The sequence below is a fragment of the Cucurbita moschata genome, unplaced genomic scaffold (assembly GCF_002738365.1).
Source record: "Cucurbita moschata cultivar Rifu unplaced genomic scaffold, Cmos_1.0 Cmo_Scf00002, whole genome shotgun sequence".
Classification (NCBI taxonomy): Eukaryota; Viridiplantae; Streptophyta; class Magnoliopsida; order Cucurbitales; family Cucurbitaceae; genus Cucurbita; species Cucurbita moschata.
The window spans coordinates 1,327,194-1,339,781 of NW_019268518.1; the positions used below are offsets into that span (position 1 = coordinate 1,327,194).

The 12,588-nt window shown below is 36.9% G+C and overlaps 1 protein-coding gene across 1 annotated transcript; it reads left to right on the forward strand.

Moving 5' to 3' along the window:
* Nucleotides 1-434: 434 nt before the first annotated feature.
* Nucleotides 435-2,843, forward strand: LOC111459918 (zinc finger CCCH domain-containing protein 1). The gene is made up of 3 exons (XM_023102967.1): nt 435-905; nt 1,090-1,919; nt 2,281-2,843. Exons 1-3 carry the CDS (start codon nt 869-871, stop codon nt 2,380-2,382), a joined length of 969 nt encoding a protein of 322 aa, XP_022958735.1. The 5' UTR covers nt 435-868; the 3' UTR covers nt 2,383-2,843.
* Nucleotides 2,844-12,588: the final 9,745 nt, after the last annotated feature.

The window sequence follows — 12,588 nt, forward strand, 5'->3', positions numbered from 1 at the left end:
TCAAACTCATTTCTGATTTGTAATAAATTTTAACAATATCAATTTGTAATTGGATTTTGATTTATTTTTAATTATACTTTGGTATTTAATTTTTGCAAAATTTTATCATATTTTGTTCTTGTTTGTTTTATTTTTAATCATACTCAAAAGTCGTGTCCTAATTTTCGTTGAAAATTAATAGTAGGAATACATTTAAAATTTAAAATTATTATTAAAATTTTTAAAAGTTTAATTTTGAAAAATGGTATAAAAGTTTTAAGGATATTCGTATTATATTTAGCACAAATCTAAGTTTTTTTTTTTTTTTTTTTGGAGTTTTGAACACGATATGACATAGCGCACAAGAAGTTCAAATCGCTTAACCAAAAGCTTTGATCGATATACCTTTGCGACTCATTGACAAAAAGACTTGCGCCTTCCAGTTCCATTTATGGTTCTAGGGCTTTACAATTGGGAAAAAGACGGAAACGTAAAAACCCTAATTTCCTTCTTTTTAATTTGGGGACACCAGCCCCTCCGATCTTCTCTCTGCCGGGGCACCGAAACAGATCCGCGGCGACGTTCTCACCTTTGGCAGTAAACCCAGATTCCTGACGGACACCCAGCACACGGCAGATCCGGCGGCGCGGGCGGCGTTGAGAGACCCTCGAACGACCAGCTGCGAACAGGGAGACCCACAGCAGCGGGACCTCTCAATCTGCGACGGTGAGCCTAAATCTGACAGCCGCGGCTCCTACCCACAACCCTTACAAACCCTCCACGCCTATTTCGATCATTGGGGAGTTTGAGAGAGAGTTTATCGAATTCGTTCTTTCTTGTTTTCAATTGTGGAATCTGCTTTAAATCCTGCTGGTCTTACTCGTACACAATGACAGATACAGGTGAAAATCAGCAGCCTGAACAAGGTATTAGCGATTTTTTCTCTATCCAAATATTTTAACGTGTATATAAGTTTTCGCATTTTCATCAAGAGTTCTTCTTCTTTTTTTTTTCTTTTTTTTTTTTTTTTTTTTTTTTTTTTTTTTTTTATGTTTATGATTTTTCTGAAATTAGTCACTCTCCATACGTTTTTAATTCTTTGATCTTCAGTCTGTAGCTTCTTCAAAAAACCCACAAAGAACAAAAACATTAGAAAGCGGACGGTTGATGAAGATGAAGAGGAGTCTAAAAGTACTGAGACTTCGGTGCTGCAAAATCAGAAAAAAGCCCCCAAGACAGATAGCAAACTTTATTTTTCTTCTGGGCCTTCTAAAAGTAACTTGACTAATGAGTCAAATGTGGAATCTGATAAACCAATTTTCCAATTTGAGTCTTCAAAAGAAATTCAAGTTCACCATGATAGCAGAGCCACTGCAACATTAGAAACAGAGACTGATTTCTCAAGAGATGCACGAGCCATCCGTGAGAGGGTTTTGAAGCAAGCTGAGGAGGCTTTAAAGGGCAAAGGCAAGAGTTCTGGGGGTGAGAAGTTGTATAAAGGGGTCAATGCGTATGTGGATTACAAGGCTGGCTTTAGAAGGGAACATACAATTTCAAGTGAAAAAGCTGGTGGAGCTCATGGGCCGCTTAGAGCTTCTGCTCATATAAGAGCTTCTGCGAGATTTGATTATCAGCCTGATATTTGCAAGGATTACAAGGAGACTGGTTACTGTGGTTATGGAGATGCATGCAAGTTTATGCATGACCGAGGAGATTACAAGTCTGGGTGGCAGTTGGAAAAGGAATGGGAGGAAGTGGAAAAGGCAAGGAAGAGAAAACTAGCCATGAAATCTGATGACGGTGATGAGGATGCTGCAGAACAGAGTGATGAAGATGAGGAAGATGCCTTGCCCTTTGCTTGTTTTATTTGTCGTGAGCCATTTGTGGATCCTGTAGTGACCAAATGCAAACATTACTTCTGTGAGCATTGTGCACTAAAGGTAATACCTCTTTTCTGCTCTTAATTATGTCTTAATTATCTCGGCATCGTAAACATGTTTGATCTTGAAGTCCTTTCTTCTCTGGGAGGTTTAAATTCAGTCTTGACTCTTGTTCCTTTTATTTTGATGCTTTTTATTTTGATGGCTGAAGCATTAGGATAATAAGCACGTATGTCAATTGATTTAATGACTTTGCATGCCTAGAGTTCATATCCTCAACTGCAGAAGTTCTGTATATTCTTGATTTGTTTTTCAAGAGCACACTTTTAGATGACCATTTCATCCTACGTCATTACATATTTGATTTCTTTGAAATGAATCTTAAATCATGTTATTTTTTTTCTTTTATAAAAATTTGCAGCACCATGCAAAGAATAAGAAATGCTTCGTTTGCAATCAGCCTACACTTGGAATCTTTAACACGGCTCATGAGATAAAGAAGAAGATGGCAGAGAGTAAGTAAGTATTTTTTTTCCTTGACCTGCATTGGTCCCTTGCCAGTCTTCTTTTAATTTGTAGCAAATTATCTTTCTCTTGCTTATTTTTCATGAGAAAGTCCAGTTTTCAATATCTACTTCTTGATGAAGCTTAAATTCATGCCCTGCTACAATAAGAGCTTGGAGAATCTTGGATAACATTTCTTGAAATGTTGGAATATGTCAGTGTAGAAGTAGTTTTGGATGAATTTATTTCTGAATTTCATCCTCTGTAATGGCTTATCTTTCTGTAAATATCCCTGAAGCCCCTCAATCTACTTGTGTTCCTCCCGTTTGAAACTGAAAACCACCACTCTGACTTTATAACATTTTCCCCCCTTAGAAGTTCATGAAATAGATAGATGGTCAGAAGTGGTTTTTAACTAGGACCTTTTGTTGAACTCATAAGTGGTTTTAATTATTCAGTCTTAATTCTGGATGGTATCAAGTTGTCTACTCGAATATTATATTGTTTGTATTTACATATATGATTGTGTTATAGTGTCTGTTATTTCACTACTATTCACTTTTGGTGATTGGGTCTGATTACATTATTCTCATTGAAGTTCTGTTCATACCTACCGTAGGTTACAGATCGTTAAAGTACTTGGATATTGAATGTCCATTACAGATATTCATCTTTAAACCTTACATAACGCTTAGGCACGTGAATATCTAAATTGACTTAGATATTGATTCCAGTCTTTCTACTTCTTTTGGCATTTGGACGTAAAATTATTTGTTTGATAAAATGGGTGAATATCAGGGATTTTTAGGTGTTAATATATGCAACATTTTAGAAACAATAAAACTGTAGATAAATTAGAAATGCAAGGTTGAGTGCTGGTCTTTCACTGTTTTACCTTTAGTTTTGGAGGCTCAGATGAATTTAGCAGTAGCCTTTTGCATTAGGTACACCTTTATTAAGCATCTTGAGAATGTGAGGACTGTTGTGGAAAGTAAAGTAGTTATGGATGGAGGTCGTTATGGTTGAAGTTATGTCTCATCTTACCGTCTGAGATTCAAGGTATGGGGAAAGTTTTTGTCAACTCACATTGGGTTGGATAGAGAACTTGAAAGATTGGGATTGAGATTGTGATTCTACTTGGATCAAATGAGTATATTCATGGGTTTTAATATTCTTTTTTTTTTCCTAGTATTTTTCTTTATAGATTTTAGTGGTTAGGTTGTACTATGGGGATCATAATAATTTGGTGGTTAGATCTCATATCATTCAATTGTTGAGAGTTTATGTAGTCGAATTGTCTCCCCGAAACTAGTTGATCGAGTGACGTGTCTTATCCAACTCTTGTTTGGTTGGGTGCATTCTTTCCAACTTTTTTTTTTACTCTGAGCTAAACTTCAATTTTTTACTTCACTTTTTGTAAGTAGGTGTATACTGAGATTTGAAGAACACATAAGTTTGCTTTTCATTTTTGTTACTAAAAAGAATGGTTGAAGAACTGACTTAGTCTGAGCTCTCTGATTATGATATTATTATAATTATGTCTTTTATTTTAATAAAATGTATGGTATAATTATGCGTTAAACGGGGATTGGGTAAATTTAATTCATCCCCCCTTTTTTTTTTTTTTTTTTTGCTGAAAGAGTTTCAAATTGTATCTTTACATTCTAGATTTAAATTATGCATACGTTTTTTTTTTCCTTTTTCCAAGTTCAACAATTACATGGATGAAGATCGAACATCTTATTAGTATCTAATCTATTGAGTGACATTCGAACTGGGTTATTACATTAACATCGAACCATGGACTTAATATGAATAAGTGGACATAATAATAAGAATTCATTGAGTGTGGGATTGGTTCCGTATGCAAATTATAAAGCCTCACACTGCAACTATGAATTTTTCTTCTTAAAAAAAACAAATCTCTACTTTTCTTATAAATAAATTCGAGAAACACTATGTTCATTGATTTAAATCAATGGATTGTCTAACGTATGGAGAAGTATATTAGAGTGAAGGATATTAGAGCTTTTAGATTATGTTCGACTATAGGAGAAGGAAATTAGGGTGAAAGTAAGGCCTAATACGTTCACGACAAAGCACCAAAGTTCTTTTTTTTTTTTTTTTCGAACCTATGATTTTGAGAAAGTAAAATTTGGACTATGTGGTTCAAATAGTAAGACGGTCAACATTTTAACTTCTAAAACGATACAGATACAGACTAAATTCTCACTAAACTTATAATTTAACCTTAAAACAAGGTCACTAAATGTTTAAAGTTTTCAACACTACATCCATATATAAAAATAGAAGGAGAAATGTCTGCCTAAACAAACAAAAAGAAAAAAAAGAAAAAAAAAACCATATATTTCAATTTAATGAAATAAATAACTAACTCATATAAAAAATTAAATTACAAAAATGAAAAAAAAAAATCAGATAAACATGCTATTACACTTATAACCGACCTCATAAAAAATAACATGTTTAATTTCATACATAATTTTTTTTTTAACAAAAAAGAACATCTCGATCAAATAATATAAGTTTTTGAATAATGAAGGACTAATAAAAATCAGAATCATCGTCAAACAGATATTTGACGAAACTGATTATTTGTCAAGTTTCTTATCGAATAAATCTGTGTTTGGATTACAGTAGTTCGTTCTAACACGAGATTAGCACGTAGGATTAACAAACTTCAAGCTGAGAGTAAACAAGCCTATTAAAACTATCTACTGAGTAGTATACGTATATACATATATATGTATGTATGTACAGCATATGCAGTTGGGATAACAACTTTAGATTGTGGATTCAAATCAGCAAGCCAATCATCAAGTTCAGCGGGGTTCTGATATGGCAATAAGCAGCAATTCGGAAACAAATTGCACCACATGAATAGAATACGCACAAAATGCATGAGAGAAGCTATATGAGCATTCAAAGATTCTCAAACAATCTAACTTCCAATGAAGGACCCCCTCAATATAAAATACACAGGAAACTTGATTATTGAACTCCCGAGTTTTCAACCGTGTCCTTGACCTCCATGTGATTAGTGAGGTGCCATCTGAAAATGTCTAGAAGTTATAGACATAAGAACACTGCGTTAACAGATGGTTTTACGATTCATTGTCTCTCTTGTATAAAAAAAAGGCACCAATTGGAAAATAGAGTCATGTAGACCCTTGTTCTTTTAAGGTTTTCATTTGTGATAATGGCTTTCTATGCAATTTTCCGAACGAGTTTACTTCTTAGATCAGCACCATTGGAAGTAAGGTCAAGGCTTAATTCGACCACTTCTGGTTCACTATCCTTTAGATTCTTACCGAGCGGTAGTTCCCAGAATTTTTTGTCATCTTTCTCTACTTCTTTGATCATGGTCGTCTTGCAATGCGAGAACCTATACAAAAGAGGATAACGCATGCTAGCATGGTATTGTCAATCCAAGGATCGATCTAGAAAGACATGTTTCCTCACCCACCTCATGGCGAACGCAGTTGCTGAAGAGGTTTTGGTGTTTTCTTATAAACTTCCAAGGTCCCTCAGTAGAACGTGGGGGACCAATTTGTACATCATGTAGGAGCGCATTTAGCCTTTATACCTCCAACTCCATTTGGCAAGGAAGGCTCTGATTTTCTGGCCAAAGTCTCCCTTGTTTGACAAGAGGTTGATGGTATTCCATTGGACCAGATGTGGACAATCTCAAATAGTTTCTTAATAATCTATTACAGGATTCACCACGGGTCTAACAAAGGGCCTTGGATTGCCATCTTCAAGGCATGCAATACAGCTGACAACTGGAATCAAATTAAGCTTGGCAGGGGTGACAAGATCCAATTATGGGAGGATAAGTGGATTAACGAACGGGCCCTTAAATCATCTTAATGGATCTCTTAACAGAGAGAGCTGGTTTTCAGTCAATTCATTAAACTCCAAAATTTTGTGATCATCGAGTTCCCATTGACATCACTCTTGTTAAAAGCAATTTGGGGGACTAGACTGCCTAAAAGTGGAAGTCTTCCTTTGGGTTTTTCATTATTGCAAGGATGATCGTTTGTGTCATGGTTCTATTAGGAGGTACCCAGAAATTTTCAATTTAGTCTTCACTAATTAATTTAACTCAGAAGTGTAAGTTACCCTCTATTTGAGCCTTATAACTATTTAAAATATGATAAGATAAGGAATCAACTACAAGGAGAATAAGATTCGGATTACCTTGTTGATCGAATATCTCAAGCTAAGAACACTTTGTTTGAGATTCGAATCACTCCAGAAGCACGATTGATCATGTCTAGCTTCAATGATTCTTGTTAATCAAATATCTCAAGACAAGAACACTTGATTGAGATTCGAATCACTCCACAAGCAAGATTGATCATGTCGAGCTTGAATGATTCTACATGCAACCTAAACTACTTAGAGTTGCAAATAAACTTAGTCATTGGCTAAAGAAAGCACAAATGCTTCCTTACTATATTTTCCAAGTCTTCTTTACAAATACAACATAGATGGCTTTGTATAGCCTCAAAATACAAATACAATATAGATGGCTTTATATAGCCTCAAAATGAAACTATTAAATGCATCATACTTAATGACCATAATTAATCGTTTGTGTCATGGTCCCATTAGGAGGGTACCCAGAGATTCTCAATTTAGTCTTGACTACTTTAACTCAGAGATATAAGTTACCCTATATTTGAGCCTTATAACCGATTAAAATAGGTCAAAAAAAGAGTTCTACTTCTTCACCCACACAAACACCTTATACCTCCACTTACGAGAGACCCATAACACGATCACAGATTTGGGCCGGTAACAAATCTCGATTCAAAGAACCAATCAAGGGAGATCTGAAGGGTTCCCAACCTTTGACATCATCATCCAAAGGAGGTACAATGTTCCCTTGCCGCCTGAACTTTGCACCTTTGTGACTTCAAGGAAACTACCCCTCTTATTCTTTATTCTATGCAACCAGATGAATCTCCCATGACATACAGGTTTCCTGAAAACTGTTAGAGAACGAGGGGCTAAGAGCAAATCCTGAAGGATGTCGACAGGCCAAAACGCTACTATTTCTTCGACAGTAACTTCAAAGAATCTCCCAATGTGCTTTTCTTTGATTTTGGTATATTCCCCATGTTTTTCATTGTGAAACCAGCATGAAAATGCCCTGTTTTCTATTTTCACCATCTTCTTTTCCATTGTCAAGTCTTCTCCTCGAAAAATGGATACCAATTGTTGCTTGGCTGATTACAGAAGCAAGTTCATTTCAAGTAATCTAATAACTCACTAATTATGTCATTTTGTAAGGCATTCTACCAATAAGTAATATTCTCTTGCAGGGGGGTGGAGGAAAAAGAAAAGCCCAAGGTTCCCGAGAAAATTTCGAGAAATATGCATGAGAAATGAAAGGAGATATGAAGAACGTAAACATACCGAATGAGTATTATTCTCAAGAGAATCCACTGTGCAGTGTGCATAATCATAACTTGGATAAATACACCACTTGTCTCCAGCATGTGGATGAGGAGTAAACTTTCTATCATAATAAAACAGACACCAAGAGACACGCCATCACATACTGCAGCAGAGTACAGAGAGCACCCAAAATAACCTATGTGCAATGTTGCTTCTAGAATACGTTTCTTGTCCCGGACCTTACCTTTCATCCCAAATGCAAGTACGGTCTCTCTCTGATATTAGAAAAGAGAAATAATTTCATGGATCAACACCTTGCCCTACAAATATAGCATTGGAAAACTCAAATGAATGTTCAATATCTTACATTCATGGAAGTCTCCTCCAGAGGAGCTAGACCTATGCCAGCATATGCCTTTTGATAATAAGCAACAGACATAAATATGATAATAAATACATAAAAAATAAGAAAAGAGAAAAGAAAACCCCGAGATAAAACTAAATACATATTCAGATTAATGGAAGAACAGCTCTGTGTGGTCAAGTTCAGAACAAAGACAAATCTACTAGACGTAAAATGCAGAACGAGCACTTTGCACTATAGCATAACAAAGCATTGAATCGGAACAAAGTTATGAGCAAAACAAAAATTGGGTTACCAATAATTTATAAATGTTAACAACAATTCCTGTACAGACTAACTAACCAATCAGAAACGAGCTTGATTCTCAAACAGAAACGATTCCTTGTGATTATTTCACTTGTCTCCGCGCTTGATTCTCAAACAGAAACAAGCCAAAGCTGTTGAAGGGTCATTAGTAGTAGATGTTGGAAGTAAACTTAAAAAAAAAAAAATGCTGTTATTAATTTCTTGGTTTTAAAATTTAGTCAAAAGTCATACGTGGAGTGGTTTATGAGCGAGAGAACGGTGTAGTTATGACCATTTTTAGTAGAAAAACTTATAAATAGGCTTTACTCGTTCTAATATCAGAGCAAAAGGGAGTAGAGCAAAAAAAAATAAAGAGCCGTTGACAGATAGCAAAGTGTAGTGGAGTAGAAAAGAGTTTTTTTCAGAATTTCTTTTGTCCCCTTGTCTCTCCCCTCTCGATACCTCCTTCATAGCTTCGTGAGAGTTATCTAAACAAGTTAGTTTTAGAGCAAGCGTTTATTTTCTACAAATTGGTATCAGAGCCGATGGTGAAGAGCGAATTTTATTTCAACAAATTGGTATTAGAGCTGATGGCAAACATGATGGGACAAATGCCGCTACCACGATTGACGAAGACGAATTACGAGAATTGGAGCATCCAAATGAAAGCTCTTCTCGGTTCGCAAGATGCATGGGTGGTGGTCGAAGAAGGTTTCGAAGAGCTGAATGATACCATGGGTTATACGGCGGCGGAAAACAAGGAAGTCAAAGGATAAGGCAGCATTATACATGTTGTTCTGAGCTGTTGACGAGTCGGGCTTTGTGAAGATTGCAAGGGCAACTACTTCAAAAGAAGCGTGGGACACTCTAGAAAAGGTGTTCAAAGGAACCGACCGAGTCAAGCAGGTGCGTCTCCAGACTCTGCGTGGCGAGTTAGAGAGCATGAAGATGAAGGAGTCAGAAAATGTATCTGACTACATTACACGTGTACAGACCGTGGCAAATCAGCTAAATCGAAATGGAGAAATGTTACCCGAGAAGCGGGTTGTGGAGAAAATCTTGAGGTCGTTAACCAACAACTTCGAGAATGTTATATGTGCCATAGAAGAGTCGAAGGATCTAGCAAAATTCACAGTCGATGAGCTTGCCGGTTCTCTCGAGGCACACGAGCAACGTAAGAAAAAGACGAAGGAGCCACTCGATCAAGCGCTTCAGACAAAGGCATCAATAAATGATGAAAAAGTACTCTACACTAAAAATGTTCAAGGTAGAGGTTGTGGAAGCTGCAGGAATGGTCGAGGTGATCAAGGCAACAGTTACGAAGAAATCTATAATGAGAAGAGACTATCGAGCCAAGCAGATTGGCGTGGAAGAGGACGCAATCAAGGACGCGGTCAAGGATACAATTCCAACATCCAGTGTTACAAATGTCAGAAATATGGCCACTATGCAAATAATTGTAACTACGACAGATGTTACAATTGTGGCAGAATGGGTCATTATGCGAGAGACTGTCGAGCCGAAGAAAATGTGGAAGAAACCATCAACCTAGCCTTGGATGACGCAACAAATGGAGGCATTCTCTTGATGGCCTAAAACGAAGAGCTAAACTCAAAAGGAGACGGCGACGCAAAAGACGATAGCGACAGTCGTGAGGCGGTGGAAACTATTAGAAATGAGGTGATGCACAATGAATGTGGCAAAATCCTGATAGCGGAGACGAGAAAATCGAATAAAGATGAACAACCGAATAACAGAGAACCCGAGCTCGAAAAGAGAGAGAGCTCCAATGGCCGAAAAGGAAATTCAAGGAAGAAAAAAGAAAGAGGATGAAAATTGAAGAAGAACAGAAAGAGTTGGAAACAAAAGTTGAAAGGTTAGAGAAAGAAATGGCTGACTTGAGTAAGAGTTCCTTCGGTCTAAAACCGGAGAATGAAAAGAATGAGAAGATAATCTCCGATCTTACGAAGAAAGTTGAAGAAGGTGTGGAGAAAGAGAAAGGCCTGTTCATGGAGATTGAGGGTCTAGTGGACGAGCTAGTGAGGGAGGAGAAAGATATAGAAATGCTGACTCAACAGAGAGACTCACTCGACATGAACCTGAATCAAGTTCAACAGGAGGTAGTGAATTTACGACATATGATTGAAACACTCACTCGTGATAAAGTGGAGGATGCAAAAATGCTAGCTGTAAATGTCGCTGTGGACCTGCGAAGGGAATTGAGTAAATTGAACGAAGTCATGATGTCTGAGTCAAGCGTGGCTAAGAATGGGAGAAATGAAGAGTTGGTGTCTCGGATGGGCTGTTCTCGAGAAGATCCAAATGAAGTTTCATCAGAGAAGGACAACCTTAGTTTGCCGCTCGAGGAAAAGAAGAGAAAATTGAAGAAACCACGACTGAGCTCGAGAAAACGAAAACGGCGTAGGTGGAATCATTGAATAGAACATTTAAGTTTACGTGGGAGTTTTGTTGGAAATAAACTTGAATGAGAGAAGAAGAAGAAAAAAAAGGAAAGAAGCGGTTATTAATTTTTTTGTTTTAAAATTTAGTCAAAAGCCACGAGTATTTTAGGGAAGGAGGGGTTTATGGGTGAGAAAACGTGTGAAGAAAACGTGCATAGTTATGGTCATTTTTAGCCTAAGGAAAACTTATAAATAGGCTTTACTCCTCATTCTAATATCAGAGCAAAAACAAGAGTAGTGGAGAGAAGAGAGCAAGAGACAGAGAGCAAAGTGTAGTGTAATATAAAAGAGTTTTTTTTTAAATTTCTTTTGTCCCCTTGTCTCTCCCCTCTCGACACCTCCTTCACAGCTTCATGAGAGTTATCTAAACGAGTTAGTTTGAGAGCGAGCATTTATTTTCAACAAATTGGTATCATAGCAAATTTTATTTCAACAGTAGATACATGTGTTGAAGGGTCACTAGTAGATACACGTATGAATAGATTCATTAGTTCCTAAATAAATAGATGCATGATTTTTTGGATAATGAATGGTAATGGAAAATGTCCAAAATTACCTATACATATGTACGTTGGCATTGGTGGAAGATATAGAAAAAATCAAATAAGCATTCCTTCCTAGTTTTCAAAGTTCTTTTCTCTCAAAGAATTCTACCAAATTTCTCTGTTGTCACCAACAACTGGTATCAAAGCGATCTTGCAACAGCAAGATTAGCAGTAGAAAGACAAGTTGAGAGCTATGTTCAGCCTGCCATCTCGAGGTTCGATGGTCACTATGATCATTGGGCAATGTTAATGGAAAATGTTCTCAGATCAAAGGAGTTTTTTGATATGGTGGAGACGGGTTATGTAGAGCCAAATGAAGGGGAGGTACTCTCAGCTGTTCAACAGCAACGATTGGCAGCATCGAAGTTGAAGGACCTAAAGGTCAAGAACTATTTATTCTAGTCCATTGATCGGACTATCTTGGAAACAATACTTCAGAAGAAGACATCCAAGAAAATTTTGGATTCTATGAGGAGAAAGTATCAAGGCTCAACGAGAGTAAAACATGCTCAACTTCAAGCGGTTAGAAAAGACTTTGAAATTCTCCAAATGCAAAAGGGAGAAATGGTGGATGATTATATTGGCAAGGTTATGAGTCTTGCAATAAAATGAGGATGCATGGTGATTCAATCACAAATGTTGCGGTTGTAGAAAGCATTTTGCGATCTCTAACTCCAAAGTTCGATTACATTGTATGTTCTATTGAAGAAGCAAACAATGTCGAAGAGATGCACTAGATGAACTCCAAAGCTCCCTGCTAGTACATGAGCAGAAGCTCAATTGTACAAGTGCAATAGAGGAGATGACAGCCTTAAAGATATCCACACCAGATGAAACTTCAAGCTCCAGAGGCAGAGGTCGTGGGAGAGGCGGTCGAGAAAGAAGTGGAGAAGTTGGCAGGTCAGCAGATCTAGTCAGAGACGATTATGACAACAAAGGCAAGAGACTTTTTGACAAGTTTAAGGTGGAATGCTACAAATGTGGACGTCTTGGACATTACAAAAATGAATGTTATATCAGGCTTCAAAAGGAGAAAAGAGATCAATCCAACTTTGTAGAGAAAAGAGAAGAAGAAACATTGTTAATGTCATTCCATGCTATGAAGGTTGCAAATCAAGGTGTATGAGTTGTAGACTCTGGAT

Bases quoted from the DNA above. Each gene is read 5' to 3' on its own strand.
- LOC111459918 (XM_023102967.1), top strand. From the start codon at position 869: ATGACAGATACAGGTGAAAATCAGCAGCCTGAACAAG. The intron at 906-1,089 runs GTATTAGCGATT...TTTGATCTTCAG, and splicing joins AAATCAGCAGCCTGAACAAG to TCTGTAGCTTCTTCAAAAAA. The intron at 1,920-2,280 runs GTAATACCTCTT...AAAAATTTGCAG, and splicing joins GTGAGCATTGTGCACTAAAG to CACCATGCAAAGAATAAGAA.